At 42.5% G+C, this 18,024-nt stretch overlaps 1 protein-coding gene across 1 annotated transcript in view; it reads left to right on the forward strand.

Annotated features, from left to right (window-relative positions):
- Positions 1-18,024, forward strand: part of LOC139257543 (extended synaptotagmin-3-like) — a 184,863-nt gene that overhangs the window by 158,504 nt on the left and 8,335 nt on the right. The window contains exons 17-21 of the mRNA XM_070874517.1: positions 4,622-4,771; positions 5,815-6,173; positions 9,209-9,307; positions 13,711-13,842; positions 15,549-15,654. Of these exons, the coding sequence (XP_070730618.1) occupies positions 4,622-4,771; positions 5,815-6,173; positions 9,209-9,307; positions 13,711-13,842; positions 15,549-15,654 (846 nt within the window). The remainder of the gene's footprint in view (positions 1-4,621; positions 4,772-5,814; positions 6,174-9,208; positions 9,308-13,710; positions 13,843-15,548; positions 15,655-18,024) is intronic.

The following is an 18,024-nucleotide window of genomic DNA, read 5'->3' on the forward strand; positions in this document are numbered from 1 at the left end:
GTCATCTGCAAATTTGGAGATATTACATTTAATTATTTTATCTAAATCATTAATGTATATTGTAAATAGCTGGGGCTCCAGCACTGAACCTTGTGGCACCCCACTAGTCACTGCCTGCCATTCTGAAAAGGACCCGTTTATTCCCACTCTTTGCTTCCTGTCTGCCAACCAGTTCTCTATCCATGTCAGTACATTACCCCCAATACCATATGCCTTAATTTTGCACACCAATCTCTTGTGTGGGACCTTATCAAAATCCTTTTGAAAGTCCAAATATACCACATCTACTGGTTCTCCCTTATCCATTCTACTAGTTACATCCTCAAAAAATTCTAGAAGATTTGTCAAGCATGATTTCCCTTTCATAAATACATGTCGACTTGGACCGATCCTGTCACTGCTTTCCAAATGCGCTGCTATTACATCTTTAATAATTGGTTCCAACATTTTCCCCACTACTGATGTCAGGCAAACTGGTCTAGAATTCCCTGTTTTCTCTCCCTTTTTTAAAAAGTGGGGTTACATTAGCTACCCTCCAATCCATAGGAACTGAACCAGAGTCGATAGAATGTTGGAAAATGATCACCAATGCATCCACTATTTCTAGGGCCACTTACTTAATTAAGCTGGGATGCAGACTATCAGGCCCTGGGGATTTATTGGCCTTCAGTCCCTTCAATTTCCCTAACACCATTTCCTGACTAATAGAATTTCCCTCAGCTCTTCCTTCTCGCTAGACCCTCGGTCCCCTAGTATTTTCGGGAGGTTATTCGTGTCTTCCTTTGTGAAGCCAGAACCAAAGTATTTGTTCTAGACTGGCGAGTGATACTTAAAGGGTTGACGCTGGATAGGCAATGGCAAACATTTAAAGATCACATGGCTGAACTTCAACAATTGTACATCCCTGTCTGGAGTAAAAATAAAACTGGGAAGGTGGCTCAACCGTGGCTAACAAGGGAAATTAAGGATAGTGTTAAATCCAAGGAAGAGGCATATAAATTGGCCAGAAAAAGCAGCAAACCTGAGGACTGGGAGAATTTTGTAATTAAACGGTTTAATTAGGAGGGGGGAAATAAAGTATGAGAGGAAACTTGCTGGGAACATTAAAAACTGACTGCAAAAGCTTCTATAGATATGCGAAGAGAAAAAGATTAGTGAAAACAAATGTAGGTCCCTTGCAGTCAGATTCAGGTGAATTTATAATGGGGAACAAAGAAATGGCAGACCAGTTAAACAGTTAAACAAATGCTTTGGTTCTGTTTTCACGAAGGAAGATACAAATAACCTTCTGGAAATACTACGGGACCGAGGTCCAGTGAGAAGGAGGAACTGAAGGAAATCCTTATTGGGCGTGAAATTGTGTTAGGGAAATTAATGGGATTGCAGGCCGATAAATCCCCGGGGCCTGATAGTCTGCATCCCAGAGTACTTAAGGACGTGGCCCTAGAAATAGTGGATGCATTGGTGATCATTTTCCAACAGTCTATTGATTCTGGATCAGTTCCTATGGACTGGAGGGTAGCTAATGTAACACCGCTGTTTAAAAAAGGAGGGAGAGAGAAAATGGGTAATTATAGCCTGACATCAGTAGTGAGGAAAATGTTGGAATCAGTTATTAAAGATGAAATAGCAGCGCATTTGGAAAGCAGTGACAGGATCGGTCCAAGACAGCATGGATTTATGAAAGGGAAATCATGATTGACAAATCTTCTGGAATTTTTTGACGATGTAACTAGTAGAGTGGACAAGGGAGAACCAGTGGATGTGGTGTATGTGGACTTTCAAAAGGCTTTTGACAAGGTACCTCACAAGAGATTGGTGTGCAAAATCAAAGCACATGGTATTGGGGGTAATGTACTGACATGGATAGAGAATTGGTTGGCAGACAAGAAGCAGAGAGTCGGGATAAACAGGTCCTTTTCAGAATGGCAGGCAGTGACTAGTGGGGTGCCGCAGGGCTCAGTGCTGGGACCCCAGCTCTTTACAATACACATTAATGATTTAGATGAAGGAATTAAGTATAATATATCCAAGTTTGCAGATGATACCAAACTGGGTGGCGGCGTGAGCTGTGAGGAGGATGCTAAAAGGCTGCAGGGTGACTTGGACAGGTTAGGTGAGTGGGCAAATGCATGGCAGATGCAGTATAATGTGGATAAATGTGAGGTTATCCACTTTGGGGCAAAAACACGGGCAGAATATTATCTGAATAGCAGCAGATTAGGAAAAGGGAAGGTGCAACGAGACCTGGGTGTCATGGTTCATCAGTCATTGAAAGTTGGCATGCAGGTACAGCAGGCGGTGAAGAAGGCAAATGGTATGTTGGCCTTCATAGCTAGGGGATTTGGGTATAGGAGCAGGGAAGTCTTACTGCAGTTGTATAGGGCCTTAATGAGGCCTCACCTGGAATATTGTGTTCAGTTGTGGTCTCCTAATCTGAGGAAGGACGTTCTTGCTATTGAGGGAGTGCAGCGAAGGTTCACCAGACTGATTTCTTGGATGGCGGGACTGACATATGAGAAGAGACTGGATCAACTGGGCCTTTATACACTGGAGTTTAGAAGAATGTGAGGGGATCTCATCGAAACTTGTAAGATTCTGACGGGACTGGACAGGTTAGATGCGGGAAGAATGTTCCCGATGATGGGGAAGTCCAGAACCAGGGGACACAGTCTTAGGATAAAGGGTATACCATTTTGGACTGAGATGAGGAGAAACTTCTTCACTCAGAGTTGTTAACCTGTGGAATTCCCTACCGTAGAGAGTTGTTGATGCCAGTTCATTGGATATATTCAAGAGGGAGTTAGATATGGCCCTTAAGGCTAAAGGGATCAAGGGGTATGGAGAGAAAGCAGGAAAGGGGTACTGAGGGAATGATCAGCCATGATCTTATTGAGTGGTGGTGTAGGCTCGAAGGGCCAAATGACCTACTCCTGCACCTATTTTCTATGTTTCTATGTTTCTATGTTCAATTGGTCTGACATTTCCTCGTTTCCCATTATGAATTCCCCTGATTCTGACTGCAAGGGACCTACATTAGTCTTCACTAATCTTTTCTGTTCATATATCTATAGAAGCTTTTGCAGTCAGTTTTTATGTTCCCTGCAAGCTTACTCTCCTACTCTATTTTCCCCCTCCTAATTAAACCCTTAGTCCTCCTATGCTGAACTTTAAATTTCTCCCAGTTCTCAGGTTTGCTGCTTTTTCCTGTCAATTTATATGCCTCTTCCTTAGATTTAACACTTTCCCTAATTTTCCTTTTTAGCCATGGTTGAGCCACCTTCCCTTTTTTATTCTTATGCCACACAGGGACGTACAATTGTTGTAGTTCATCCATGTGATATTTAAATGTCTGCCATTGCCTATCCATTGTCAACCCTTTAAGTATCATTCACCAGTCTGTCCTAGCCAATTTACATATACCGATAAAGTTCCCTTTCTTTAAGTTCAGGATCCTAGTCTCTGAATTAACTGTGTCACCCTCCATCTTGATGAAGAATTCTATCATCTTATGGTCACTCTTCCCTAAGGGGCCCTGCACAACCAGATTGCCAATTAATCCTCTCTCATTACACAAGACCCAGTCTAGGATGGCCTGCTCTGTAGTTGGTTCCTCGACATATTGGTCTAGAAATCCATCCTTAATACACTCCATGAAATCCTCCTCCATTGTATTGCTACCAGTTTGGTTAGTCCAATCTATATGTAGATTAAAGTTGCCCATGATAACTGCTATACTATATTGCACGCATCCCTAATTTCTTGTTTGATGCAATCCCCAACCTCCCTACTACTGTTTGGTGGTCTGTACACAACTCCCACTAATGTTTTCTGCCCTTTGGTGTTTTGCAGCTCTACTCATAGATTCCACGTCGTCCACACTAATGTCCTTCCTTACTATTGTGTTAATCTCCTCTTTAACCAGTAATTCTACCCCACCTCCTTTTCCTTTCTGTCTGTCCTTCCTGAATATTGAATATCCCTGGATGTTGAGTTCCCAGCCTTGGTCACCCTGGAGCCATGTCTCCGTAATCCCAATTACATCATATCCGTGAACAGCTATCTGCGCAGTCAATTCATCCACCTTATTACGTATACTCCTCGCATTGAGACTCAGAGCCTTCAGGCTTGTTTTTTTTAACACTTTGTTCATCTATGTCCAATAATTATTTCAGGCTAGAGTGTTCCAGAATAGCATTCTGGTTCTTAAGCAAAAGTAGCTTCATACAATCCAAAACGGCTTTTACGAAAGAACTGGAATCCCCCTGTTTTGGCAAACAGCAGTAGTCCCCAAACAAATCCCGAGAAGAACAGCATTGGTAACAAATGTCCAATTAGCACGATTGCCTTTGATCACTTCCTGTTTCCTATTATCTCGGAAATTAACAATCCAATTAATAATCTCCTCCCTCTTAAAAGGGAATTATTTGCATAAGTATGAACCATGTTTGAGTAAATTACTATATAATTAATGATTTTTTTTAGGAATTGGAGGATGTTTAGCTAATATAATTTTGGTATGTGCATATCTATTATGGATTTATAGTAGAAGTGATTAATTAAATGTTCATGTTTTATACAGTAAGCTATGTGAACTACTAATGCAATTTGTTTTGAGAAGATCAAAGACAAAGACCGAGAGTGTGCCCTTGGAATCTTGACTGTTCCTTTCTACCATTTGTTGAAAGCATCTGATATGACCCTTGACCAAAGATTTCCACTGGAACATTCAGGTCCCAGCAGCCTTATAAAATTGAAGTTGGTCCTTCGGGTAGGTTAAATATACCGGAGAAATTATTATTATTTTGAGGCATTCTGCCTTCTTGGATATGGATATATGCTTTTGTGGCCATGCGTGTGAAAGTTTAAATGGACTTTGTTAGCCTGCAATGTAAGCTAAATCTAATCTTGTCAAATGTTTATAACAGCAAGGTTTTTGAAACTTTAGAAATCTATTTCTAAAATGAATTTTGATTTAATAACTAGCTCTGTTGAATAGTCAGATAGTTTAGATTTAGCCTTGTACAATTTATTTCAAAGTGATTTTCAATTAAAGATCCATATTGTAAAATTTCAATTTGGCCAAGTTCCCATTTGAATACTTAAAGCACTCTTCCTATGTTTCTGTGTGTGCTATTTATTTTAAACAATTTAATGCCTATTTAAAAATAAGGCACATAAGAATGTATGAGCACATTCAGCTTCCATGTGTAACTTTGCCAATCAGAACTTTTACTCTCATTTGTTTGAAATGGCAACAAATGTTTTGTGCTGTGGAATTGGATTATGCTTTCCCAAATAAATTTCATCTGTGACACTTAGCAGCCATCAAAATGAGACTTTGATCCTTTTGGCATAGCTGGAGTTGAACTCAAATATCTCACTGAAAGGGCTACTTTATGCATGAGGTTGGTGTTTTATTTGACCATGGAAATGGCCCCAGTTGTGTCCTCACTTGAAGCACTTGCAGTTGGAGTAATGGGTCAGCTGTCAGAAGCAGAAATCGTGCCTGATACTTTTTCCCATCCTTAGCCCAGAGGGGGAGTTAGCTTGAGAAACATTATAGCATTCTCCCACTGCTGCCTGGATGAAATTGGCTAACAATACAGACTAGAGACTGAACCATGGGGCTTTCCTCATCAGTATAGTGTAGTGCCACTCCACATGGTGCCTTTTTTATCCCCGAGCAGTTAGGGTGGCCAATCCTCTGAGGAAAATAAATGTTAAATTATTAGGATGATTAATACTAGAAATAGCAAGAGCTTATGGCTGTTGGTTGATTGCTGACATTTTCTCTTTGTGAAATACACACAGATGCTAACCATTGAGGAACCAGATCCTGACAGTGTCTACACAGGTCTGAATGCCCTTAAAAAAGGTCCAATTACAATCAAGAAAAAGAAAACTGGAAGCAAGCCTAACACTCCACCTTCAACACCAAGATCTCCAAATGTTCCAAAGATGTGTGGTAATAATGTAGTATGTGACCAGATGGAGGGAGGAGAAAATAATAGAGAGCCTAAAAATATTGATGAAATTAAACCAGAACTGCCAACAACTCCAACACAATCCAGTTCCTCCGAGGCCTCGACAAAAAGAGATGTGTCTAGTACTACTTTGGAATCTTCACTTACCAGTTCTAACGCTGAACTTCATGATCTGCAACTGCAAAAGTGCGGGCTTTTGTGAATATTATTTTTCTTTAATCGCTTTACATGTTTTGAATCTTAAAGTACAGAAATTAAATGTTATAGATGACAAATTTTGCACCAAGTGATACAAATCTTGAAATATAACTGGGCAGGAATCTCAGGTGAAATTAAGGTCATCACAACTTTGAGATGACTATATGATTATAAGAACCATAGAACAATTCTTATGGCAGGCTAAGGTTACCAAGGGCTACACTCTGTCACTGTGATTGTCACTGAACTATAAACACACACATAATTGACAGCCTCCAACATTTCTTGCTTATTATCCCTAGACTAAAGCTTACTAACTTTATTTAAACAATAGGTGCTAGTATTACTCCCTGGTAATGTTGTAGTTTATTTCTCCTCTTTCAAGTTTTATTGTTTGAATCTGCTTGGGTAATGGCCAGAATAAAGTTGACATTCTCAGCTGATCTACTGTCACCTTTACCTGCTTGTGAGTTTTACTTTCTGCCTTACTTTGCGCTTTAGAATTGTCTGTATTTTCATAGATGCATTCTTTAATTGAAGATTAATTGATATATCTGTAATGACTTCATAATTTATCCAAATCTTCTTTCCCCAATATTCAAAAATTGTGTTCAACATATTGCCAGTTTGCAGCCAAGTTACTAGACTTTGAATGTAGAATTGATCACTTGAGTGACATATATAGCTTTAGTAGGAAGACCCAAACAGGCCAGTTATAAACAAAATTAATCAGAGAATAAGTTAGACAAGTATGATGGGCTAGAAATGAGAAACTAAACCTACACATGAGATCTCCATACCCACAAGCTGCTGCCTGAGCAGTGTATTTTTGTTTGGAACATTTGGATTAATTGACTCACCCACAGGAGGGTCAGTGAAAGCTGTATTACCTTGGAATGAAAGTGTCACAATCATTTTATTTTACAATAAAATAATAGGAGTGCTTAATGAAAATTCTAGTATATACTTGAATTATTTCTAACCTGTTTAAGTCTATAATCTATTTGGACATCAGCCATTCCCGTGTATTGCCACAAATTTGATAGGAGGCTGACAGGAAGTCCCATAAACTGGACCAGGACATGGATACGCTAGGTAGGGGTGGTACCACCAACTGCCCCAAACAATGCCATACTTATAATGGAGGTAGAGATCCCCTATGTCAAGAATTCAAATGACTCAGGTCATCAAAGGAACAGGATATATGGATAGTTGAGGTATGCCTGTCAGGCCAGGTGCGTCTCCCTGACGAGAGTTGAAGATTGGAATTTTTAATAGGATTGCTGTGGGGAAGTGCTCTATTGTTTCTCGGGGAACAGTGGGTGATACCTCTGCACCGCCTCCCCCCCACCACCCTATTTGCTGGGCACCTTTGCAGAATTTACCATGTCAGGCAATCTAGATGTACAACTAGAAGTGTAGGTGTCTACCATTGTCAGAGCAGTGACGGAACCTCCGGCTGACCCTGGAGAGCCTGCCAGGGTTGGTGGCAGAGATTCTTATCAAACTTGATCCTGGGATAATTGTCGGCTGGTTGGCACACAGATTTTGGGGTCTGCATCTCTTTCTTGAGCTTATAAATCCTCTGCATACCAAATATCCAATGTAGATTTATAGGGCCCAAGTTTCCACATGATTTGCGCCTGATTTTTAGGAGCAACTGGTGGAGAACGGACTATCTTAGAAATCACAATTCTCCACATTTTTTTTCTGCAGTTTTAGTCAGGTAGAACAGTTCTACTTTGGAACAGAATTTTTTCTTCAAAAGGGGGCGTGTCCGGCCACTGACGCCTGATTTCAAAGTTTCCACAGTGAAAACGTACTCCAAACTAACTTAGAATGGGGCAAGTGAAGATTTTTGTAGAACTGAAAAAACCTGTTCTACACATTAAAAAATCAGGCGCAGGTTACAAATTAGGCGTCCAGAACGAGGTGGGGGGGGGGGAAGGGAAGTCATTAAATTCTACAATAAATCCTTATTTATACTTCTACAAATATTATACAAATAAATCTAACCTGAATAAACATTTATAAGCAAAGAAAAGATTAAATAAACCATCTTCCTACCTGTGTGAAAGTGCTTCAGTCAGCTCAGCGATGTGGCGTCGTTCCCGCGAACGGGAGGGAGGGAGGGAGCGGAGGGGGGGAGGGGAGGGGCCACTTGAGGTGGAAGCCTTACAGTCAGCTCAGCGTCGTTCCCGCGAATGGGAGGGAGGGGATGGGAGGGGGAGGGAGGGGCAGGCAGGCAGTAACCAGGCAGCAAGCAGCCTTCCACTTGAGGTGGAAGCCTTACAGTCAGCTCAGCATCGTTCCCGCGAATGGGAGGGAGGGAGGGGCAGTAAGCAGGAAGCCTCAGTGCTGATGCGCTAATGGCAATGTTGTTTTATTAAAAAATGTTCAAAAATTAAACAGCTACAAAGAACTACAAAAATGGCCGAGTGCCAATGTTTCCTTCACACTGCGCGTGCGCGAACGCTCCAACGCACACGCGCAGCGTTGCCGGCAGGAAAAAAACGAATTTAAATAGTACCCGTCCCCTCCCACTTACAAAATCAGCGCGAGTGTAGGCTCCGCCCCCCTGGGCGCCACGCCAAACAGACAAGGAGCTGCAGGGCTCTCCAGAATTGCGAGTTTTTTTTCCGACGCCGTTTTAGGCGCGAGAAACGGGCGCCCAGCTCGGAGGGACGCCTGTTTTTTATTGTGTGGAAACTTGGGCCCATAGACACACAATTTATTGTAGAGTAAAAATTAGAGTGGAATTAGGAAATATAAAGATATGTAGAACAATTCTTAACTCAAAGCTTTATGTTTCCTTTGGTAGCTGAAGTGCTGCTGTAGACTTTTTAGAATGATCTGAGTTAGGTTTGTTGATTCATTTTAACTGTTGTATTTTGTAAATATGAACTATTGTAATTGAGAATACACTGCTCCTAAGTTATGGCATAAATAAGGTTTATGCTCTCTGAAATCCATTTACAGAGGTAAAGTAGATAAGCAAATCCTTTTCTTCATTTTTCTTCCAGTGGCATGGCCCTGAAAGAGGAATCTCTGGGCAAAATCCAGCTCACAGTACGTTATTCCACTCCACGTCACAGTCTGATTGTAATTGTTCACTGTTGCAGGTAATTTTTCTTTATTGGCAATCATTTTATTTATAGACCTTATAACATCAGTAATAGTAAAAGGAAAATCAATGTCTTAAACTTGCATACCCTGCCCAGAGAATGAGTCAGAAAATCAAGCGAGCGACCAATTTTGCTGGAGGCCTGATTTTTCCGGTAGCTGATTCTGTGGGAGGAGACACCGGTCACAACACCAGCATCTGCAGTCTCCAGAAAATATTTAAATCTGTTGTTTAAATATCCTATGCCAAATATTATGTTTCTTGGTATGACCCTACCCACAATGTATGCCTTGCCCATGAAATGTGGGTGCACAAAAGTCGCAGGACCTGGCTTGCTTAAGTACCTCTCTTAAAAGCAGACGGTAAGTTTAAAAAATAATTAAAAATTCAGATAACTTTTTTTTTTACATGAATGTTTTTTCTGTATCTCTTGTTTCATTCTGCTTCATGCTTTAGTTGGTTTTGCTGGATAGACTTCCATTTTTGGATATCTTCTCTGCCAATATTTTGCCAATCACCCGTGGCCCAAGTGTAGTCTTCATATGAAATCGTGTTCGAGGATGGGAAATAATTGAACCAGGCCACACATGTGGTTGGCATTTTAAAGTCAGACATTCCGTCCTTATTATATAATACTTTGATTTTATGATTTATGGTTAAAAAGCAAAATGTACAAAAGTTTGGGAAATAGTTAGTTTCTCTGCAGTGGCTGAGGAGCTAGGAGATGCGAAAATGCGGAAGCACCAGCACTGGTGTAAGGGTTAATTATAATCTAATTGAGATGCTTAAAAATGATTAAGGGGTCCCATAGGGTAGAAACAGAGAAACTATTTCCTCCAGTAAGGAATCCAGAACAAAGGACACAATATTACAGCTTGACCAGTTAGGAATGAAATCAAAAATCACTTTTTCACACAAAGGCTAATGGAAATCCAAAAGGCTGTGGATGCTGGATCACTTGACATGTTCAAGACCTGAGATTGACAGATTTTTAAAAGGTAAGGATTGTAGTGTATGTAGGCACCTTTTAGTAATGACTCCATGAGGCAGGGTATGATACTTAAACTGTGCAGACCTGCAGTCCTTTATTTGCAGCTCCTGAGTGCCGACAACAAGCTGTGTGTTCCTTTTTATACTGGGTTACCCACAGTGTGCAGGTAACCCTTAGGGCTCCAGCAGCAGCACTCTCTGGTGTACAGGCAAGGTGTGTACAGTGTAAGGGTACATTCAGTGTTGCATAACAGTGTTACAGACATCACACAGTAAACAGACATGCATACACAACAACACTTCTCCCCTAAGCATTTTTCATATCCTTATTGTCATGCCCAGGGGAGATGATCAGTGGTGGGCTATGGGAGGTTGAGGTGAGGGTTGTGTGGTTGCCATGTGTGACCCCTGTGTTGGAGGCTGGCCTCATACGTTTCCCCTCCCTCATACACAGACCATGTGGGTGTTACTGTTGTGGGATCCCTCGGGAGGGGGATAGCCATGGCAGCAGTGGGTGGTGTGTATACACCGTGATGTGAGTAGTTGTGGGCAGGGCCACAAGACTGTGTGGGCTCCTTGTCCACTGTTGTTGTGGGGCGGTGGGCAGGGCCACAAGACTGGGTGGGCTCCTTGTCCACCAATTGGGATGAGGGTCAGGTCATCCCAGGGTTTGCCAGGGAAGCTGGAGGGTATTGGCCTCATGCTCCTGATGTTGGCCCTGGTGGCCAGGGGTTGTAGGGCTGATCTGGTACAGGTTGCCGTTGGTGGTGGCTGGACTGTCCATTGACCACTGTCCCTGTAGTGGGTCTGCTCCCACTGCCTGTGTGTGTGTCCTGCAAGGAGCATCACATTCGTTCCAAAGGTCCAGGCTACATGGTCAGGTAGCCTGCTGGACCTGGGGGTCTCCCACAGGGGGATTCCATTGGCATCAGCATGGTCCCTGTAGGACCCAATATCCTTTGGCAGTGTCCTACCGGTATACATGGCACCTTGGTTCTGATCACACATAGTCGAGCCTGCATTATACATTCTAGCATTTGCATCACTTTTGGGTGTCCTGGTTTCAACAGACATGGTTACATTAGGCATTTCACATTCTCTATCATTATTGTTAAGCATCATAAACTTGTTCTTAACCATACTGACATCTGCATTCATATCATTAGTCACATTAGTTAAACCAGCATCACAATTCAATGTTACATTGCATACATTTTCATATTTGCACCCTTTAATCGCATCTTTAGCTTTAAAGTCCATGTACTCAAATAATTGAAACTTCCCCTTTAAATTTCTTTGGTTACCGGTCTCCTTTAAGGGAGCCTTCAAATCCGATTGGCCGCTCGGTGTCATGTGGTGCTCCTCCATGCTCACTGGTGGCATGGCGGTGGCCATTTTGATTACAAGTGCTATTGCTTGTGCTGCGGCAGCTATTTTCTGGTCTTGCTGCAGGTAGGCTGTGGTGCTCTTTTCTTCGATCCTGGATGTTGGGAATCCATTTCTTTCATCGATGTTCACCTCTTGGAGTGCTGCCCCGGCCCGGAAAGTGGAGTTTGGATCTTCGGTCTCGGAGATTTTGCCGGGATGCTGTGGGCAGTCGAGCTGGACAGTGGAATCTCCGGATGCAGCAATGGATCCATGTTTGAGGTCGATTGTTGGAGCCCGGAGCCTGGGAGCAGCTTCGCTTGGACAGGATGCCGTTGTGGTCGATTGGCGGGATTCATCCAAACTTCTTGAAAGGTCGCTTGGCTCATCACAAACTGGCTCGCCCCTGTGTCGCTCTCCATAGAAACTGGGACTCCGTCGATGTCTACTTTCATCAGCCATGGAGAACTTTCGGTGGAGCAGGTATGAGTTCCATACTTTTCTTCCAGGGGTTGAGCAACTTCACCTTCCTTTGTGTCAGAGCCCCGGTGATCAGCCAACTCATCAGAGATACGCTTTTTCTGCACATTCTCTGAAGGTGCCGTTTCTCTTTGCAGCCTTTGCATGCATAGTCTTTGTAGCGGCACTGGTGGGCCCTGTGGTTTCCTCCACAGTGCCAGCATGGGGCCATCTGGTTTGCCCCATGTGGCGGACTCAGGGTTGCGGGACACGGGGCAGCATTTCTGCCTTTAGAGGTATCCATGCGGTGCACTGCTCTCGCCGGTTTAGAGTCCTGGGTCAGTATTCGCCTGGAGTCGCTGGCCAAAACCATGTAGGCCTGGCTCACTTGAATTGCTTTCTGCAGGGTGACCGTGATGTCAGCCGAGAGCAATTTGTGTAGGAGGCCTTCATACACAACAAAGATATCAAGGGATATGGATCAAAAGCAGGTTAATGGAGTTGAGGTACATATCTGCCATAATCTAATAGAATAGCGGAAAGGGCTCAAGTGGCTGAATGGCCTGCTTCTGTTCCTATGTTTCTACTTGAATGATAGATTAAGTGAATGGGCAGAACTGTGGCAAATGGATTTCAATGTAGGCAAATGTGAGCTCATCCACTTTGGAGCTAAAAAAGATAGAACAAGGTACTTTCTAAATAGTCAAAAGCTAACAGTGGAGGTCCAAAGAGACTTGTGGGTCCAGGTATATTAAAATGTCATGAACAGGTACAGAAAATAATCAGAAAGGCTAATGGAATGCTGGCCTCTAAATCTAGAGGACTAGAATACAAGTGGGTAGATGTTATGCTACAGCTATACGAAGCCCTAGTTGGACACACTTGGAGCACTGTGAGCAGTTCTGGGCACCTCATCTTAGGAAGGATATATTGGCCTTGGAGGGAGTGCAGCGTAGGTTTAATTACAAGGAGAGATTACACAAACTAGGGTTGTATTCCTTGGAATTTAGAAGGTTAAGGAGTGATTTGATCAAAGTGTTCAAGATATTAAAGGAAACAGATAAGGTAGATGGAGAGAAACTATTTCCGCTGGATGGGGAGTCAAAGACTAGGGGGCATAGTCTTAAAATTAGAGCCAGACTTTTCAGGAGTGAAATTAGGAAACACTTCTACACAAAGGATGATATAAGTTTGGAACTCTTCCGCAAAGACTAATTGATGCTAGATTAATTTTTAATTTTAAATCGGAGATTGTTAGCTTTTTGTTAACCAAATGTATTAAAGGATATGGGGCAAAGGCGGGTATATGTAGTTAGGTTGCAGATCAGCCATGATCTCATTGAATGACAGAACAGGCCCAAGGGCTAAATGGCCTACTCCTGTTCCTATATTTACTGTACTATATTCCTCTATTTAGTTTTCTCCATGCAAGAAGTTTATTGTCCAGCACATTATAGGGCTGAAGCTTTGCAAAGATTGGCTTTTATGGTTTTAATGAAATGAATGAATTTTTATTTCCAAGGATCTACTGAAGATAATAATTGGGGTTATGTATTTAATTTAATATCATGAATGGTTATATTGCAGAAGCCTGATACCCTGTTCAAATGATGGGTCAGATCCATATGTACGACTCTACCTACTTCCTGACAAAAGCTGGTCAGGCCGTAGAAGAACACGTGTCAAGAAAAAGACTGTAGATCCACAATATGAAGAAAAGTAAGTGGGTTGAATAACATATAGGCACAAATATATCTTGTATCTTCTTTAAATACTGTAGAATTAGTCTGGCCTGCACAATAGGGGCTTGAGTGGTATGTGAGCTTTTATTCTCGGTGAATTGAGAGTAAACTTGTGAATATAGAAACATAGAAAATAGGTGCAGGAGCAGGCCATTTGGCCTTTCGAGCTTGTACCGCCATTCAATATGATCATGGCTGATAATGCAACCTCAGTACCCCACCCCTGCCTTCTCTCCAGACCCGCCGATCCCTTTAGCCGTAAGGGCTATATCTAACTCAGTTTTGAAAATATCTAACCAACTGGACTCAACAACTTTCTGTGGATGTGGCAGAGAATTCCACAGGTTCACAACTTTCTGGGTGAAAAAGTTTCTCCTCATCTCGGTCCTCTATGGCTTACCCCTTATCTTTAGACTGTGACCCCTGGTTCTGGACTTCCCCAACATCGGGAACATTCTTCCTGCATCTAACCTGTCCAATCCCGTCAGAATTTTATAAGTTTCTCTGAGATCTCATCTCATTCTTCTAAATTCCAGTGAGTATAAGCCTAGCTGATCCAGTCTTTCCTCATATGTCAGTCGTGCCATCCCGGGAATCAGTCTGGTGAACCTTCGCTGCACTCCCTCAATAGCAAGAATGTCCTTCCTCAGATTAGGAGACCAAAACTGCACACAATACTCAAGGTGTGGTCTCACCAAGGCCCTGTACAACTGCATTAAGACCTCCCTGCTCCTATATTCAAAGCCACTCGCTATGAAGGCCAGCATGCCATTTGCTTTTTTTACTGCCTGCTGTACCTGCATGCCTACCTTCAATGACTGATGTACCACGACACCCAGGTCTCGTTGCACCTCCCCTTTTACTAAACTGTCACCATTCAGATAATAATCTGCCTTCCTGTTTTTGCTACCAAATTGGATAACCTCACATTTATCCACATTATACTGCATCTGCCATGCATTTGTCCATTCACCTAACCTGTCCAAGTCCACCTGCAGCCTCTTAGCATCCTCCTCACAGCTCGCACTGCCACCCAGCTTAGTGTCATCTGCAAACTTGGAGATATTACATTCAATTCCTTCATCTAAATCATTAATGTATATTGCAAATAACTGGGGTCCCAGCACTGAACCTTGCGGCATCCCACGAGTCACTGCCTGCCATTCTGAAAAGGACCCGTTTATTCCCACTCTTTGCTTCCTGTCTGCCAACCAGTTCTCTATCCACGTCAATACATTACCCCCAATACCATGTACCTTAAATTTGCACACTAATCTTTTGTGTGGGACCTTGTCAAAAGCCTTTTGAAAGTCCAAATACACCACATCGACTGGTTCTCCCTTATCCACTCTACTAGTTAGTGTATCTAACTTTTTGATATTTATATTGAACCATTGAAAATTAATTTTTGATTTATATTTATCTGTACAATCAACTTGCATTTGGGGCATGCAAGGTCATATCTATTAGCTTTTAGAAGGCTGCTAGGTTGTGTTTCGGTCATGAGAAGAGAATCCCAGTTTTCCATCCTGCCCTCTCCATCTGTTGAACAAATATATCACTAGGGTTTGGAGTATGAAAATTGTACCGGACATTCCGAGAAAATATTGATGGTTTAATGTAGATTGAAGAGTGAATGAAAAAAAAATCAAAACTGCAGTAAGTCTTTTTCACCTCTTTCAGATTTGAATTTTCAGTTTCAGTAGAGGAAATTCCGAAACGAAAATTAGACATTGCTGTAAAGAACAACCGGTCATTCGGATCCCATGAGAAAAAAGAACTTGGAAAGGTAACAGTGATCTCTTCTTGGCGGGAATGTGCAAAATATGTGATTTTAATGTATTCAAGATAAGTCCCTAGCATGACATGAGCAGCTGTTCACTGCTGAGAACATACTAATCGTAACACATGTAGTTTGGAAACAGCAAAAGCAATGATAGTTTGCATCAATTGCAAATGCGGATTAGTTAACCAGTTAATCAGTGCAATTAGAATAATTGTGTTTTCCATGAACAATTTTGTTTTTATCGTGCAACTTAATCAAATCAGATTTGACAAGTAACAAAGGAAAAAATATGACTTCTGCTAGCAACTATGGTATAATTGTTGTATTTGATAAAAGAAAACCCAGTGCTAAGTTACCAAATAGTACTAAGACATTTTGGAGAATGAAATAAATTGAAAATTTAAATTTATGTAGCTATTAACATTTCCCTCTTAATTTTCTCCTTATGAGGAAGGTGGTAGCTCATATTGTATGGTTCCACAGATGCCAGCAGCCCTCAGAAACCTCACCCAGATTAGTTTTCCACTTTGTGAATGATTGTTGGCAAACTATTTGACTGGGGTGGGGCCGGGCGTCTGCTTACAGCAGAGACTAGTGTTCTGGACCCCTCACAGTTATTGGCAAGGGTCACTAGATAGTGAACTGGAGTTGGAATCCAAACTGTTTTTTCCCCCCTCCCTGATCTGAGGACCTGGAGACTAATCATCGCACCCCACCCATATGTTGACAGAGATCTGGATCAGACCAGAGCCCTTACTGACCTGTGTTGCGCAGTAGCACACAGTGTGCTACATTTAGCCACTCATCATCATCATCATCATCATCATCATCATCATAGGCAGTCCCTCGAAACAAGGATGACTTATTTCCATGCCAAAAGGGATGAGTTCACAGGTGTTTCAATGAAGAACCTAGTATTCCAGGTCCCGAACAACATCTTGAAGGGTGGAAGATGCCTGTGCGTGGAATTTTTTTTTAAACATGTGGTGGCCATTGCACACCAGCCACCACACGGGCTTGACAGAGAAAGGTCTTGGTCCAGTGACAAAGATTAACCAAGATGACTGGAGACCAGCTCTGCTGCACGGACCTAGTGTGCACACATATTACAGTGTGGGCTGGCCCGTGCTGTCCCTGGGCCCTCGCCTCTTCTGGGCCCCGAACTCATGCCTCTCTTGGGCCCCAGTCAATCCCTCTACGAACTCTTGCCGCTCCTTCGCCCCAACCTCGCCGCTCCTGCTGTATCTGCCCGCAATGCAATCCGGAACCAACGTGCAGTGGCCTGGCCTGGAAATTGGTGCGGTCCTGGCCTGCAAGACATTAAGCAGGCCGGGACTATTAGAGGGAGCAACGTGCAGCGGCATGGCACTTCAGGGAGCAGCGCGTGCTGCTGCAGGAGGGCGACAGCAGTGGAGAGAGCGACTGGATTGGGCGTCACCAATATCCAGGTCGCTGATTGCAGTGCGGGCAAAAAACTCAATCAAGTTGGTTAAACACAATTTGCCTTTAATAAATCCGTGCTGGCTTTCCTTAATGAATCCACACCTAATCAAGTGACTTAATTAATCCACCCCTAATCAAGTGACTTAATTTTGTCCATGATCACTGTTTCTAAAAGCTTCCCCACTACCAAGGTTAAACTGACTGACCTGTAGTTGCTGCATTTATCTTTACACCCTTATTTGAACAATGGTGTAACATTTGCAATTCTCCAGTCCTCTGGCACAACCTCCATATCTATGGGGCCGATTAGGGACCAGAAGGGAGACCTATACATGGAGGCAGAGAGTATGGCTGAGGTATTAAATGAGTACTTTGCATCTGTCTTCACCAAGGAAGAGGATGCTGCTATAGACCTAGTGAAGGATGAGGTAATGGAGACACTTAATAGGATAAAAATTGATAGAGGTATTCAAGTAGATAAATCACCAGAAGCGGATGGAATGCATCCTAGGATGCTGAGGGAATTGAGGGTGGAAATCGCGGAGGTACTGGCCATAATATTCCAATCTTTCATAGGTATGGCAGTCGTGCCAGAGGAATAATATACTTAGCCACTGAAGCACTGGAGGAGCCCTTGTTGTTTGGTGTGTGACTAATTCCATTTTTTTTAACTGTTTTAACTTTATTGCTGGGATATTCATGTTAACATTGTTCTTTCCAACATAATCTCATTACCTAGTTATAGAAGCACTCCAAATGTCTCTCTAACATATTGAGTGTTGACGACCACTGCTATGCCCTAAAATAAATATATTTGGGGTATGAAGGTGAAGCAATGTTAGAAACATAGAAAATAGGTGCAGGAGTAGGCCATTCGAGCCTGCACCACCATTCAATAAGATCATGGCTGATCATTCACCTCAGTATCCC

The sequence above is a fragment of the Pristiophorus japonicus genome, chromosome 3, assembly GCF_044704955.1.
Source record: "Pristiophorus japonicus isolate sPriJap1 chromosome 3, sPriJap1.hap1, whole genome shotgun sequence".
Classification (NCBI taxonomy): Eukaryota; Metazoa; Chordata; class Chondrichthyes; family Pristiophoridae; genus Pristiophorus; species Pristiophorus japonicus.